Source organism: Salmo salar, chromosome 20 (genome assembly GCF_965601325.2).
Source record: "Salmo salar chromosome 20, fSalSal1, whole genome shotgun sequence".
Classification (NCBI taxonomy): Eukaryota; Metazoa; Chordata; class Actinopteri; order Salmoniformes; family Salmonidae; genus Salmo; species Salmo salar.
The window spans coordinates 90,624,731-90,642,350 of record NC_138310.1 but is presented as its reverse complement, the minus strand read 5'-3'; the positions used below and the strand labels follow the sequence as shown (position 1 = coordinate 90,642,350).

Here is a 17,620-nt window from a genome sequence, read left to right as displayed (position 1 = left end):
TCGTTTAAAGAAAGAACCACTGGTACACTCGTTTATAGAAAGACCCACTGGTACCCTAATTTATAGAAAGACCCACTGGTACACTAGTTTATAGAAAGACCCACTGGTACACTAGTTTATAGAAAGACCCACTGGTACCCTAGTTTACAGAAAGACCCACTGGTACACTAGTTTAGAGAAAGACCCACTGGTAACCTAATTTATAGAAAGGCCCACTGGAATCCTGATTTATAGAAAGACCCACTGGTACCCTAGTTTACAGAAAGACCCACTGGTACACTAGTTTAGAGAAAGACCCACTGGTAACCTAATTTATAGAAAGACCCACTGGAATCCTGATTTATAGAAAGACCCACTGGTACCCTAGTTTACAGAAAGACCCACTGGTAACCTAATTTATAGAAAGACCCACTGGAATCCTGATTTATAGAAAGACCCTTATTCAGAATGCATTTTTTTTTAGCACTAGTACTGAGTCTTGTTAGTACGTGTGTTGTTGGACTCAATCTATTACCTTTAGCCCACGATCTAAAGGCAGAGGAAAGAGACAGAGAAGGGGGAGAAAGGGAGGAGAAAGGGAGGAGAAAGGGGGGAGAAAGTAGGAGAAAGGGGGGAGAAAGAGAGAAGGACAAAGCGTGAGATCAACAGAGAAAGGGTGTGTGAGAGAGAGAGAGAGAGACAGAGCAAGGGATAGTGAAAAAGATAGATGATTTTAATTTTGAGACAGACTGGTTGTGATCTGCCAGCTAACTGCTGGCATTTCATGTGGCCTACGTGCGCTGTGAGCTACTTGTTCTGTACGTGCGCGTCATCTAAATCAGAGAGTCTCATACCACAGCCTCCTCCATTAATCACCCAGACACACTGGGCAGACACAGACAGAGACGCAGACGGAGACTTAGACACAACCCACCAGGAACGGCTGCTCCCTGCTACAAATTTTCAATAAAGACCTAGTGTCAGTCCTAAATGGCACCCTATTCACTATTTAGTGCACAACTTTTGACCAGGGCCAATAGGCCTTAATACGGAATAGGGTGCCATTTCAGAAGCACACTCAGACCCAGACACAACCGGCAGGAACTACTGCGCCTGTTAAAAATCTTTCACAAAGACCAAGTGTCACATCGACTCCTCAGAGCCAGCTTGTGACATTAAAGAGACATTAAGACTAAAGTCATGTAAGGATTCTATTCAAATGAAATTAAGAAAAATGTCTCTTCTTGTAACATTGTAAACTCAGCAAAAAAAGAAACGTCCCTTTTTCAGGACCCTGTCTTTCAAAGATAATTCATAAAAATAACTTCACAGATCTTTATTGTAAAAGGTTTAAACACTGTTTCCCATGCTTGTTCAATGAACCATAAACAATTAATGAACATGCACCTGTGGAACGGTCGTTAAGACACTAACAGCTTACAGACGATAGGCAATTAAGGTCACAGTTATTTACGTTATGAAAACTTAGGACACTAAAGAGGCCTTTCTACTGACTCTGAAAAACCAAAAGAAAGATGCCCAGTGTCCCTGCTCATCTGCGTGAACGTGCCTTAGGCATGCTGCAAGGAGACATGAGGACTACAGATGTGGCCAGGGCAATAAATTGCAATGTCCATACTGTGATATGCCTAAGACAGCGCTACAGGGAAACAGGACGGACAGCTGATTGTCCTCGCAGTGGCAGACCACATGTAACAACACCTGCACAGGATTGGTACATCCGAACATCACACCTGCGGGACAGGTACAGGATGGCAACAACATCTGCCCGAGTTACACCATGAACGCACAATCCCTCCATCAGTGCTCAGACTGTCCGCAATAGGCTGAGAGAGGCTGGACTGAGGGCTTGTAGGCCTGTTGTAAGGCAGGTCCTCACCAGACATCACCAGCAACAACATCGACTATGAGCACAAACCCACCGTTGCTGGACCAGACAGGACTGGCAAAAAGTGCTCTTCACTGACGAGTCGCGGTTTTGTCTCACCAGGGGTGATGGTCGGATTCGCGTTTATCGTTGAAGGAATGAGCGTTACGCCGAGGCCTGTACTCTGGAGCGGGATCGATTTGGAGGTGGAGGGTCCGTCATGGTCTGGGGCGGTGTGTCACAGCATCATTGGACTGAGCTTGTTGTCATTGCAGGCAATCTCAACGCTGTGCATTACAGGGAAGACATCCTCCTCCCTCATGTGGTACCCTTCCTGCAGGCTCATCCTGACATGACCCTCCAGCATGAAAAAGCCACCAGCCATACTGCTCGTTCTGTGTGTGATTTCCTGCAACACAGGAATGTCAGTGTTCTGCCATGGCCAGCGAAGAGCCCGGATCTCAATCCCATTGAGCACGTCTGGGACCTGTTGGATCGGAGGGTGAGGGCTAGGGCCATTCCCCCCAGAAATGTCCGGGAACTTGCAGGTGCCTTGGTGGAAGAGTGGGGTAACATCTCACAGCAAGAACTAGCAAATCTGGTGCAGTCCATGAGGAGGAGATGCACTACAATACTTAATGCAGCTGGTGGCCACACCAGATACTGTTACTTTTGATTTTGACCCCCCCTTTGTTCAGGGACACGGTATTCTATTCTTGTTATGTTCATACAAACATTTACACATGTTAAGTTTGCTGAAAATAAACGCAGTTGACAGTGAGAGTACGTTTCTTTTTTTTGCTGAGTTTATATAATTTTTAATTGACTGTGAATGACTGCCACAAGGCTGTGTTTGCCCTTTGAGCGAAAGTCTAGTCATTAAGTCTAAACTTCAGATCTTAGGCAAAGTTACTCATCACGTGAGGATCGTTCACTTTTTTACATTCTACCCTTACCGTGTACTTCCTTGTAACAAACTGCCCAAAACTCTCACTGAACCCTCTCTCTGGATAGGACATAGAGACAAACTCTGTGTGACTTTTCAGCTGCAGCAGAGGTTACCATCCCCCACCTCAGCCTGACTTATTTGTGACCGACCGGCTCGATTCGGTCCTATGTGTTGTAGAAAAATTTGAAATTGTGCTTTTTACATTGGATAAAAAGTAGATACTCAGAGACAGAACATGGTATATCATACACTACAGTTGAGGAACAATGGGAAAGTAATTCTGCTTTGAAAGTTGACAACTTTTGAGAAAATGGCCCTTGAATGTTTTGGTACATGTACTGGAGAGCTCTTCTTTGTTTACACCCATTCAGCATCGTTCACACCCTCTTCAGTCTTAGCCCCACCCATCTGTTTAAGGATTCATATGTGATTCCATGTGCTAAACAGAGTAAGGTTTTTATAAATATTTTATAATTATTAGATTATTCGTACCCAGGCACACTTCTAAATTGATGGGTCATGTGAAAGAAATGTTATAACCACCTCCAGCCACATCTAGCTAAGATGGGTCACTATTGTCTAGACATGTACACACGTTCATGAAATACTATAGATAGCCGTAATCACCCCCAGACACACCTGGCGAACTTGATGGGTCATGTAAATCATCTGGCGAAGTCTTTTGTTAAGACATGTAGCTACCTAGCTAAACAATGAAACCTAATGGCGCATTCAAGACAACTGAGAACTTGGAAAAATACGAGGTCAAATCATGACGTCAGTGATCTTTCGGTTGGAAAGTCTGGGCATCTAGAGAGAGTTCCCATGTTGGAATTCCGAGTTGGATGACCATCCCCTCGCAAAAAATCCCAGTCAGAGCTTGTTTTGAACACAGTTGTTTAGAACACTGTGAAGTTGGAAGTCTGAGATTTCCGAGTTCCCAGTTGTTTTGAATGTGGTAATCATCACAACCAATACTACTAGCAATACAAACTGATTGTCAAAGCTAGCCACCATGCATGAATCTGCTGGTAGCTAAAGCTAACTAAGTAGGTTCAATGTTACCTAGCTAGCTAACATTAGGCTATAACTAGCAATGCATATATAGTAGCTTCCTGAGATACAAATAATATTACTACAGAGATCATACACGTAACATTAGCTAGCGAGCCAGCCAGCTAATGTTAGCTAGCTAACAGTACGCTTTAACTTGGAATGAAAACCAATTTCGGACAAAATTAGAAATGTATAATATCTGAAAATGTAGCTAGCTAGACTATCTTACCCGTATACATGGATGGATGCTCCTCCCTCTCTGTCACGGATGCCATGGGTGCCCTTAGTTTGAAGATGTAATCCAGAGACAGGTGTTTTATACAACAGCCTTCTGTGTGTTCTCTTTCCGACTCCCTCCGCATATTTTCAATCAACCCCCAAAAATGTCTCTATCTCCTTAGCTATCATAGTCTGCTTCCACCGGGCATTCCACTGATTTCAAAACTCTGTCAACTTCTGTGACAACAACACTGTTGATTGCCATTTTAGAAGACTCTACACTGTCCGTTCAATTATTATCTTTTTTGTAAATCTACTTCAGGGATTTCCTTATCGTTTGATTCATTTTCAGAGTCAGAGAGAGTCAGCATGGCACGATTGTCCTCCAGAAAGTGGAGAGCAGTACAGTAGCAACACTTTTGCAGTTCTTCATGATATCTTTCAAAAAAGCCGAGGTAGAAAGCATTACCTACTACTTCTTCTTCAATGAGGTTTAACAGGGGTTGGCATACAATACATGTTGCATTACCGCTACCTACCAGACTGGAGTATAACTCCCTTATATGATGCTTGAAAATAATAATACAAAATATATATAATTTAAAAAAATCAACAAATACCCACCACCCTACTCCATTATTTAAATCTATTTAGTCCTACCTCAGGCCAACAGCCTGAAAGGACGAGACACCACCACTCAACACACCCTGTAACTCTTCTGAAGTCAAGTCTCGTACACCCAAATACCTCTCTGCGGCTGCCACCACAACCTCAATTTTCTGCGACTTACATTCCATCCCTGCAGTACAGTTGATAACCATTGCTATAAATGCTAAAAATCCAATCTTACTGAAGTATATATGACTTGTTGTCCTATCCCTCTGTACTGGTACAGATCTACTAGTCACACCACTCCTCTCAGGATCCCTCTCACTTGACCCATCTTCCTCTACTTTCTTCACTACCTCAGCATACGACAACTTCTGCTCTACTCTAACCCTGGAAACCTCAACCTGCCTCTCTCTCACACGGGACATTTCTGATCCCCAGCCCCCATGGGTACCCCTTACAAATAACACATACCACTACTTTCCCCAATGCTACACATTCCTTTGTCTCATGCCCTTCTGCACACTTCTCACACCTAGGAACCTCCCACCGACACACTGCTGCCACATGCCCATAGGTTTGACACCTGTAACAACTTAATGTATTTGGCACAAAAGCTCATACAGGATAACTTATATATCCTAACATCACTTTGTCGGGCAAAGACTCAACATCAAAACTCAAAAGAACAGACAACGACTCTTCTGTTTCACCACTCTCGACACCCTGTCTGCGTCGCACCAAACGACGAGCATCACAAACACCGGGAATCTTCCCCTTCAGTTGGTCAACTTTCACATTTGCCGCTACCCCGAGTAATCACTCCTTTCAATGGCGCCCTTTTCTTGAGAGCGAAACAATTCACATCTCTTGTCCCCCATTAGTTTAACACGAAGCGTCTGCTTCCTCTGACCAGCAGAAACACAATTACCACCAGACCACTTCTGGTTCCCCTCACCGATTCCACAGCACCCGACTCTGTTTTCACCCACCCTGAACCCACAAATGGATCAGCCAAAAGGCAATGGGTACACTTTTCCCAAAAATGTCACTCCTACCGTCACAGAGTCATCTTTATCCTGACCCTCGTGCAAGCCTTGGGATCCGAGAACTTCACCACACCTACCGTCTCCGATACTTCACCCTCACTCACTTACATTTCTCTTCCTGTCTTCGATCCGGTGAACAGCTCACATCTTCTACCATTCTTCTTTAACAAACCATCTCCCTTTTTTTCTGCCATTTTTTAACCGATTCAAGCTCACACTCTCTCTCTCTCTTCGACTTCCTCTGCCTCTCTTTTTCTCTCCATTCCTTATTATAATACTGCACTTCTCTTGACTTCTCCTGACATACATCTTGTTCTTGCCTTCTCAAGGGGACGCCATTTTCCTTCCTCCACACAGACTCCAAATGTGCTGCCATGCACCAAAACTCGAAGCGCATTAACTACACATACTGAGCAGTTCATGTTATAGACAGAAGCATGTTACATGACAGACCAATCCGAACTCATCTCTTGGCATGTCCAGCTCATTCAACTTACGGCTAGCGGGAAGGTTCATGTTTTTTTCCGTGGCTAAACCACCTAGGCTCGTAATTTAACATTTGTATAAGTAGTTACAGGTGGCATACAAGTTTATTATTAAGGCACATGAAAGTTCACGTTCCAGAAGTCATTTCTGCCATTTTGATTGAAAAATGCATGTTTACATTCAAATGACTCTCCCGTGAAGTAGTGACGTGCGACATGCGCCTAGTTCCTGAAACGAGGCACATTTCTCCAGTGGCAGAAGTTACTTCATACCTCTGCGTTAGGTACCAGGTTGCCAGAGAATGCAGTCAGCTTACCTGGTCAGCCAATCACAGGCCCTATCAGGTTGGGTAACAGAACCCTATTCCTGGCAGTTCTTTAGTTGGACATAGGGGTGCAGAGAGACAACAGATCAGAACTCGGCACCACCTCAACACAACTCAACACTAGAACCTTCCTACAAGGAAGAGAACTCGGCACCACCTCAACGCAACTCAACACTAGACCCTTCCTACAAGGAAGAGAACTCGGCACCACCTCAACACAACTCACTACTAGACCCTTCCTACAAGGAAGAGAACTCGGCACCACCTCAACACAACTCACCACTAGACCCTTCCTACAAGGACAAGAACTAGGCACCATCTCAACACAACTCACCACTAGACCCTTCCTACAAGGAAGAGAACTCGGCACCACCTCAACACAACTCACCACTAGACCCTTCCTACAAGGACAAGAACTCGGCACCACCTCAACACAACTCACCACTAGACCCTTCTTACAAGGACAAGAACTAGACACCACCTCAACACAACTCACCACTAGACCCTTCTTACAAGGACAAGAACTCGGCACCACCTCAACACAACTCACCACTAGACCCTTCCTAGAAGGACAAGAACTCGGCACCACCTCTACGGGCGGTGCAGCCTCCACCCTGGACTTCCTAACCGTGTGTTAGTGTGTGAATGACGATGTGAGTGGACTTTGTTGGGGTTGATATATATATTTCATTTACACTTGTAATAGGCGTAAACAATGTAACTACATGTTTATACATGTATTTTTCCATGCTAGTATGTTGTTACTTCACGCCAGTGTACAAGCCTTACAACATTGTGTTGTTTTGCCCTCTTGGCAGAGTTATGTGTACTCTTAGCTCTCAGGCCATGAGGACAAATCTCTCCCATTACCTACAATGGACCAAGATGGTTGCCAGTCCGACATTGTTTATACACACACTTGAAATGGCCGGTCGATGACGTCCGGGTCAATTCCTAGCCACATCCAAAATGGCCTCATGTTTACATCTTAGCATCCTAGCATGATACCGGTAACCTTTAGCCCAGTAGCTGCTAACTGTACTGCACATAGGGTTTAAATAGCTCTCCATACTGGCCTATAGCCTGGAGCCTACTAGCCCTGGCCTACTAGCCTAGCGTGCTAGCCTCTATTGTACGGTATATACAATTACCCACAGCCTGTGGCCTCTTAGGCTAGCATGTCAGCTTCTTTTGTATTTGTTGTGTACCACGTGAGCTACTAACTGTAACCTGTGTATACTCTATATGCTATGCTAGCTCACCATTACTACTATGTAGCATGCCAGCCTATTAGCATAGCTATTTCTTTAGCTACTACCATTGTGTGCTATATTAGCTTACTACTGTTAGCTGGTATGTGCAATTTCCTGCCACTATTGTATACATTGCTAATGTTTATATTATATGGTATGCTGCTGTTATACAGTCTCATTAGCCTGCTATTAATGCTGTGTAATACATGTTTTTGTATTTCTCTGCTTTTACTACATGAAACCAATATAATTTTCACCCAGTCTACTTCCTGCTTGCTGTGTGTGTGTGCCTGTCTTGAGTGTGGCAATAAAGATGTGTTCTGTACACCTGTCTCCTACTGGTAGTTTCCGTCCTCTTACCGGGACGCTGGGACAGTTATACCTATAATCTAAAACATCACCTGTATTGGCGATCACCACAGGGTGCCGCTTTTCTACATTCCTTGTTGTTATATTTTTCCCGTACCCTGTACATCCGTGTTATTACATTCTGCCCAAAATCTCTTACTTCCTTGTTGTTACATTCTGCCCAAAATCTCTTACATCCGTGTTGTTACATTCTGCCCAAAATCTGTTACTTCCTTGTTGTTACATTCTGCCCAAAATCTCTTACTTCCTTGTTGTTACATTCTGCCCAAAATCTCTTACTTCCTTGTTGTTACATTCTGCCCAAAATCTGTTACTTCCTTGTTGTTACATTCTGCCCAAAATCTGTTACTTCCTTGTTGTTATATTTTTCCCGTACCCTGTACATCCGTGTTGTTACATTCTGCCCAAAATCTGTTACTCCCTTGTTGTTACATTCTGCCCATACCTGTTACTTCCTTGTTGTTACATTCTGCCCATACCTGTTACTTCCTTGTTGTTACATTCTGACCATACCTGTTACTTCCTTGTTGTTACATTCTGCCCATACCTGTTACTTCCTTGTTGTTACATTCTGCCCATACCTGTTACTTCCTTGTCGTTTCTGAACCAGCGGATGTGCGCTGCAGGCTTGCTGCCAGATGTGGTGCAGATCAGAGTGATCTCATCTCCCTCCATGGCTGGCTTAGTGAACCCAGTGATCTCTGGTCGCTCTGGGACTCCTGCAGGACAACAACAATTCATAACAACACCGAAATCATCAACAACAACAAAAACACCCAGTCAACAAGAAATGCATTATCATAACAACACGTTAGGTTAGCCATAGAAAACCCTATCATGTCATTACAAATACTGTCCTTCTAATAACCTCAATCGACATTCATTCTTGATGTGTAGTGAGATGCCTTCTTGCCTAAAAAAAATCAATATGCTTCCATCAACCTTTAAGGGATCATTTAACAGTCCAACCAATTAAACTACGACTGCTGTCTGAGTTAGGAGCATTATCACTGTGTAATTGTCAGTCCTAAGGTGTGTAGAGATCCAAACGGAACCCAAATCCCTACATTAAGTCACTCACGCGCACGCACGCACGCGCACTCACGCGCACGCACGCGCACGCACACTCACCCAGTACGGTGAGGAAGGCCTTGGTGGTCTTGACAGGCATGGTGAACAGGGAGCATGTGTACTGGCCCTCGTCTGATAGGCTGATGTCACTGATGCTGATGGTAAGCTCCGCCCACGATGCCCGAACCAGCTCGATCCGGTTGTCCCTCAGCGCTGGGGAACACACAGTGAACACATAGTAAACACACACACACACACACAGAGCTGGGGGACACACGGGAAGAACCATCAGACACACAGAGCTGGGGGACACACAGGAAGAACCATCAGACACACAGAGCTGGGGGACACACAGGAAGAACCATCAGACACACAGAGCTGGGGGACACACAGGAAGAACCATCAGACACACAGAGCTGGGGGACACACAGGAAGAACCATCAGACACACAGAGCTGGGGGACACACAGGAAGAACCATCAGACACACAGAGCTGGGGGACACACAGGAAGAACCATCAGACACACAGAGCTGGGGGACACACAGGAAGAACCATCAGACACACAGAGCTGGGGGACACACAGGAAGAACCATCAGACACACAGAGCTGGGGGACACACAGGAAGAACCATCAGACACACATGAATAGGATCCAATATAGTTCACATTCCTTCAAATGAGAGGAGTTTGTCTCTACTCTGTAGCTAGAGGTCCATGGACCCTGGTCAAAAGTAGTGCACTATATTGGGAATAGGGTGCCGTTTGAAACATAGCCATATGTTAGATGGGAGTGTCTGTGTGTATGGCTAGACGGGAGTGTCTGTAGACAGGGTTAGAAAGAAGTGTATAGAGGTAGGGCTACAGACGGGATGTGTCTGAAAAGAGGGACGACTGTGCCTTGGCGAGGCAGGATTAAGAATGTATAATTTATTAAATGAAGAGGCCTCTCCCTGTGCTCTCCTGTGGCTGGCTGGCTGTAACAGCAGGTACTACTGCTGAGTGGGAAACACTGGTTGTGCTCTGCTGTGTCAGATGACCTACCTGAGAAAGGTGTGTGTGTATGTGTGTGTGTGTGTGTGTGTGTGTGTGTGTGTGCGTGTGTGTGTGTGCGTGTGTGTGTGTGTGTGTGTGTGTGTGTGTGTGTGTGTGTGTGTGTGTGTGTGTGTGTGTGTGTGTGTGTGTGTGTGTGTGTGTGTGTGTGTGTGTGTGTGTGTGTGTTGTGAGTGTGTGCGTCCATGTGTCTGAAATGCTGTGCGAGCGATGACAGGTTTGAGATGACCTTTCTGTTAGCAGCATGATGCTACATCAGCTACATCAGCTTCAAAAGAGACCAGTCACACCTCAGTGAAGGTATCAACACAGACCAGTCACACCTCAGTGAAGGTATCGCCCACAGACCAGTCACACCTCAGTGAAGGTATCACCACAGACCAGTCACACCTCAGTGAAGGTATCGCCCACAGACCAGTCACACCTCAGTGAAGGTATCACCACAGACCAGTCACACCTCAGTGAAGGTATCACCCACAGACCAGTCACACCTCAGTGAAGGTATCACCACAGACCAGTCACACCTCAGTGAAGGTATCACCACAGACCAGTCACACCTCAGTGAAGGTATCGCCCACAGACCAGTCACACCTCAGTGAAGGTATCACCACAGACCAGTCACACCTCAGTGAAGGTATCACCACAGACCAGTCACACCTCAGTGAAGGTATCACCACAGACCAGTCACACCTCAGTGAAGGTATCACCACAGACCAGTCACACCTCAGTGAAGGTATCGTCCACAGACCAGTCACACCTCAGTGAAGGTATCACCACAGACCAGTCACACCTCAGTGAAGGTATCGCCCACAGACCAGTCACACCTCAGTGAAGGTATCACCACAGACCAGTCACACCTCAGTGAAGGTATCACCACAGACCAGTCACACCTCAGTGAAGGTATCACCACAGACCAGTCACACCTCAGTGAAGGTATCACCACAGACCAGTCACACCTCAGTGAAGGTATCACCACAGACCAGTCACACCTCAGTGAAGGTATCACCCACAGACCAGTCACACCTCAGTGAAGGTATCACCACAGACCAGTCACACCTCAGTGAAAGTATCACCACAGACCAGTCACACCTCAGTGAAGGTATCACCACAGACCAGTCACACCTCAGTGAAGGTATCACCACAGACCAGTCACACCTCAGTGAAGGTATCACCACAGACCAGTCACACCTCAGTGAAGGTATCACCACAGACCAGTCACACCTCAGTGAAGGTATCACCACAGACCAGTCACACCTCAGTGAAGGTATCACCACAGACCAGTCACACCTCAGTGAAGGTATCACCACAGACCAGTCACACCTCAGTGAACAACAAGACAAATTGTCTCGCTACTCTCTCTATAGCCACATAATTGAAAAATCACATCAAACCCGAAATTTGATGTTTTTTTACTTGACATGGATAAGATATTCAGATACACCACTGACTTGCATATTAAGTTAATTAATTCTGTAGTGCATTTGGTATTACTGTATATCTTTGCATTTATGCATTAAATATACTGAATAACTTTCTTCATCGTTACTTTTTTTTCACCAGTTAAAGTTGAGACTTTATTGGTCAAAGTCAAATTCACCAAATGAGCCTAATTTGTTGGTCATCTATTCTGTCTAGATGACCTTTACAGTGGAGAACCAAGGCTATATGGTGGGCATCTAACCCCAGGTTTCCCAAACTCAGTCCTGGGCCTCTCCTGGGTGCAAGTTTGAATTTTTTTTAAATCTTTATTTAACTACTTTAGTCAGTTAAGAACATTTTTTTTTATTTACAATGACGGCCTAGGAACAGTGGGTTAAATGCCTTGTTCAGGGGGCAGAACAATAGATTTTTACCTTGTCAGCTCAGGGATTTGATCTTGCAACACTTTCGGTTACTAGTCCGATGCTCGAACCACTAGGCTACGCTGCCATTTCACGACACAGTTGATTAAAAATGATCAACTCATCATCAAGCTTTGATTATTTCAATCAGCTGTGTAGTGCTAGGGCCAAAAACCAAAATGTGCACCCAGGGGTGGCGGGGGGGGGGGGGGGGGGGGGGGGGGGGGCGTCCTACTGTAGCCTCTGGTAGCAGTTGAAGTAATTGCTTTGTATCGTTAGTTTGATCGTTTGACAATCATGATCTTTTAATCACACAGGACAAATGAGGTGGTTATGAAGACATTAAAGGTCCTAATGATTCACCATTATTCATATCGGACACAGGTTGTTTCAGTTGCTTAATTGAAAATACTGCTAGAATAACACTGAACATCTAAGAAAGCGATTACAAGTTCCTCGTTAACAACACTTTGTCGTCTCCCAGTTACTCACAATCATTATTAATTTGAACACAGAGGCAGACCAAGGCTAATTGTAGGGCATGTGAGGCCGCTGAGGGGAAGGAGGCACATAATAATGTTTGGATCGGAGCAAATGGAATGGCGTCAAACACTTGGAAATCATGTGTTTAGATGAATTGGATACAGTTCCACTGATTCCACTCCAGGCATTTACCATGAGCCCGTCCTCCCCAATTAAGGTGCCACCAACCTCCTGTGTTACAGCTTAACAGCCAGAGAGAAGAAGAAAACACCTACAGCTTTAATCAGCCAGAGAGAAGAAGAAAACAACTACATCTTTAATCAGCCAGAGAGAAGAAGAAAACAACTACAGCTTTAATCAGCCAGAGAGAAGAAGAAAACAACTACAGCTTTAATCAGCCAGAGAGAAGAAGAAAACAACTACATCTTTAATCAGCCAGAGAGAAGAAGAAAACAACTACATCTTTAATCAGCCAGAGAGAAGAAGGAAAACAACTACATCTTTAATCAGCCAGAGAGAAGAAGAAAACAACTACATCTTTAATCAGCCAGAGAGAAGAAGAAAACAATTACAGCTTTAATCAGCCAGAGAGAAGAAGAAAACAACTACAGCTTTAATCAGCCAGAGAGAAGAAGAAAACAACTACAGCTTTAATCAGCCAGAGAGAAGAAGAAAACAACTACATCTTTAATCAGCCAGAGAGAAGAAGAAAACAACTACATCTTTAATCAGCCAGAGAGAAGAAGAAAACAACTACATCTTTAATCAGCCAGAGAGAAGAAGAAAACAATTACAGCTTTAATCAGCCAGAGAGAAGAAGAAAACAACTACAGCTTTAATCAGCCAGAGAGAAGAAGAAAACAACTACATCTTTAATCAGCCAGAGAGAAGAAGAAACAACTACATCTTTAATCTGCCAGTCTTTGAGGTTTAAAACAAACATCATGGTGAAATGCATCCTAGGAAACAAAGCATCCTGGATTTGTCTTTGTAGCAGAGCTTCCTATGTATGTGTGTGTGTGTGTATGTGCCCAGAGGCATCTGAGAACAGCCCGTCTTTGGTGGAGGGATACATAGGAGAGAAGAGAGGTGCTGGGGTCTTGGTCTTGGTGTAGGGATACATATGAGATGAGAGAGGTTCTGGGGTATAAGATAACACTGTTCAGGGCCTCTGAGATACAGAGCAGAGAAATAGTATTGGAGGATATCAGAGTTGGACAAGATGACACAAGATGACACACTTCCTCTGGCTCATCTCCTTCTGTCTCCCTGACACACACAGAGAGAGATGAGTCTCCTTCTGTCTCCCTGACACACACAGAGAGAGATGAGTAGTCTCCTTCTGTCTCCCTGACACACACAGAGAGAGATGAGTAGTCTCCTTCTGTCTCCCTGACACACACAGAGAGAGATGAGTAGTCTCCTTCTGTCTCCCTGACACACAGAGAGAGATGAGTAGTCTCCTTCTGTCTCCCTGACACAGAGAGAGATGAGTAGTCTCCTTCTGTCTCCCTGACACACAGAGAGAGATGAGTAGTCTCCTTCTGTCTCCCTGACACACAGAGAGAGATGAGTAGTCTCCTTCTGTCTCCCTGACACACACAGAGAGAGATGAGTAGTCTCCTTCTGTCTCCCTGACACACAGAGAGAGATGAGTAGTCTCCTTCTGTCTCCCTAACACACACAGAGAGATGAGTAGTCTCCTTCTGTCTCCCTGACACACACAGAGAGAGATGAGTAGTCTCCTTCTGTCTCCCTGACACACAGAGAGAGATGAGTAGTCTCCTTCTGTCTCCCTGACACACAGAGAGAGATGAGTAGTCTCCTTCTGTCTCCCTGACACACAGAGAGAGATGAGTAGTCTCCTTCTGTCTCCCTGACACACAGAGAGAGAGATGAGTAGTCTCCTTCTGTCTCCCTGACACACAGAGAGAGATGAGTAGTCTCCTTCTGTCTCCCTGACACACACAGAGAGAGATGAGTAGTCTCCTTCTGTCTCCCTGACACACAGAGAGAGATGAGTAGTCTCCTTCTGTCTCCCTAACACACACAGAGAGATGAGTAGTCTCCTTCTGTCTCCCTGACACACAGAGAGAGATGATGGGGGAGGAAGGAAGGAAGAAGGGAGAAACAGGGGGAGGCACAGCGGGGAGGCACAGCGGGGAGGCAGAGGGGGGAGGCTATTGACAGATTGATGTGCTGAAGTTTGAATAACCCAAATACAATCCTTATCTATGACTGACTCCGACCGTCTCTCTCCCCTCTCCCCCGACTCACTCTACACAGGGCCAGGAAACTCCCTCTCTCCCTCCCATCTCCCCCGACTCACTCTACACAGGGCCAGTGAGGCTCTCTCCTCCTCCCACCCTCCCTCCCTCCCATCTCCTCCTACTCACTCTACACAGGGCCAGGAAACTCCCTCTCTCCCTCCCTCCCTCCCTCCCTCCCATCTCCTCCTACTCACTCTACACAGTGCCAGTGAGGCTCCCTCCCTCCCTCCCTCCCTCCCTCCCTCCCTCCCTCCCTCCCTCCCTCCCTCCCTCCCTCCCTCCCTCCCTCCCTCCCTCCCTCCCTCCCTCCCCTCCCTCCCTCCCTCCCTCCTACTCACTCTACACAGGGCCAGGGAGGGCTCCCTCTTCCTTCCTCTTCCTCCCTCCCTCCCCCTCTGTTCTTCCTCCCTCCTCCTCCCTCCGTCCTCCCTCTCTCATCCCAGCATCGAACCCAACCCCACCCCTGCCAGGTGCCCAGTATGCTGAACAGATCCGTCACAATCACCCCCAAATTCGAGCGGCTGACAAAGCTCTTTTCTCGGTGCTTTAGGAAATCAATGTGATGTAAAGGTCCATTTCCCCCCCCTCAGCCGTAGATAGCTCCAGTGTTTGTTCATTCTGCTTAGCGCACTGCATAAATCTGCACCCTGACCTTGTCTGATGGGGCCTCACCAAGGTTGGTTTAGATCAGTTACTCTGACACCCTGTCTCCCCCAGGACCCAGAATCCTTTCACCACATCCTCTCACCACTGTGGCCTGTGATGCAGAATCATGTTTGCCTTGTTTCCCTGACGGACCCTTAGCCGCTCGCAACTACAGAACATGTCAGTCCCTCGCAACGTTGACATCAGAAAAGTGAGCATCAACAAGCACAGTTCAAGACTAGAGACTCGGGTTTGTTTTACTTTAACAACAAACTACCTAGTTAACTAATACAATTTATAATAGTTTTCCTATTCATATCTGGATCCTGCGACGCAGTTAGCCGTTAACACTGGGCCCACTGATATATGTCCCAGGATCCTTTGCTCAAACAAGGTGTACTACATCGGCGAAGCAGCTAGCCTAGCTGCTAGCTATCAAGCTAGACAACCTGGTCTACTATCGCTGGATACCAAGCACGCTAACCGGTTAGACCTTGTGGCTAGGGCCTTACTTCTATTTGTCCCCGGGGTTTAGGACTACCGATTTCCAGAGTTTTATACTGCCGGCGTCTCTCATTGTCCTACTATTAGTACTATCATGCCTCCGAAAAAAAGAGGAGGATCACATCTCTGCTGGGTAGGTACGTGAACTCTTGGAGAAGTAGAAAAGGTTTCTATTACGGAAATTATACTTCAGCAGGAAGTCTACCAACAAACGGCTGGACGACTTGAATAAAGATGTAAAAGACATTAAAACAAGCCAGAAGGATGTGGATGTATTGAAGACCACACAGGAAACACTTTCCATAAACTGTTCCTCTACGCGGAATGAAATCACCACAGTCAGGGAGGGTCTCCAGAACATGTCTGGGAAGGCTGATTACCTGGATTGACAACCGAGGAGATTTTTCCATCCGGGTAAACTCAAATGTTAACGAGGTCATTAAAGATCCCATGGCACTTATCGTAAGAGTAGGGGTGTTAACCCCGGTGTCCTGGCTAAATTCCCAAGCTGTCCCTCATACCATCACGGTCACCTAATCATCCCCTAATCATCCCCATTGGCTCATTCATCCCCCCTCCTCTCCCCTGTAACTATTCCCCAGGTCGTTGCTGTAAATGGGAACGTGTTCTCAGTCAACTTACCTGGTAAAATAATGGTAAAATAATGGTAAAATAAAAATAAAAAATAATTCTGCAGCTCTATGCTGGATAGAAAGCTATCTACATTTTTTCTTTAATGGTAGCTTTTCAAACAGTAAAGATATACACTGTGGTGTTCCTCAAGGAAGCTGCCTAGGCCCACTTCTCTACTCTATCTTTACTAATGATTTACCTTCAGTAATGAACAAAGCAAGAGCGGTCATGTATGCTGATGACTCTACAATGTATAGCGCAGCATCACAATGTAATGAGCTAACAGATGTACTGAGCAGTGAACTAAGAATGGTGTCTGAGTGGGTTGATATGAACAAATTGGTGTTGAACATTTCCAAAACTAAATGTATTGTATTTGGTTGAAGATATATGCTTGCTGATGATCCCCAATTGAATGTGTCGATGAATAGAATACATGTAGAGCAAGTGAAAAAAAAACATATCTACTAGGCATCATGTTGGAAGCAGCTTTATCACGGTCAGAACACATAGATCATATTGTTATTATTAAGATGGGTAAGGGAATTACTGTTACAAGAAAATGTTCAGAGTATGTAACATCTAGCACACTGAATCAGGTGATTCAATCCCTGGTCCTTTCACACTTAGAGTACTGTCCAGTTATATGGTCAATCCCTGGTCCTGTCATAGCCACTGTTAGCACAGCCACTGTTAGCACAGCCACCGTTAGCACAGCCAACACTGTTAGCACAGCCACCACTGTTAGCACAGCCACCGTTAGCTGCACTGTTAGCACAGCCACTGTTAGCACAGCCACCGTTAGCACAGCCAACACTGTTAGCACAGCCACCACTGTTAGCACAGCCACCACTGTTAGCACAGCCACCGTTAGCTGCACTGTTAGCACAGCCACTGTTAGCACAGCCACCGCTGTTAGCACAGCCACCGTTAGCTGACCTG

The 17,620-nt window shown here is 45.6% G+C and overlaps 1 protein-coding gene across 1 annotated transcript in view; it reads right to left on the bottom strand.

Annotated features, from left to right (window-relative positions):
* cadm2b (cell adhesion molecule 2b) overlaps positions 1-17,620 on the bottom strand; it is a 468,536-nt gene that overhangs the window by 62,553 nt on the left and 388,363 nt on the right. The window contains exons 4-5 of the mRNA XM_082966808.1: positions 9,314-9,466; positions 8,764-8,901 (exon numbers count right to left, since the gene is read on the bottom strand). Of these exons, the coding sequence (XP_082822934.1) occupies positions 8,764-8,901; positions 9,314-9,466 (291 nt within the window). The remainder of the gene's footprint in view (positions 1-8,763; positions 8,902-9,313; positions 9,467-17,620) is intronic.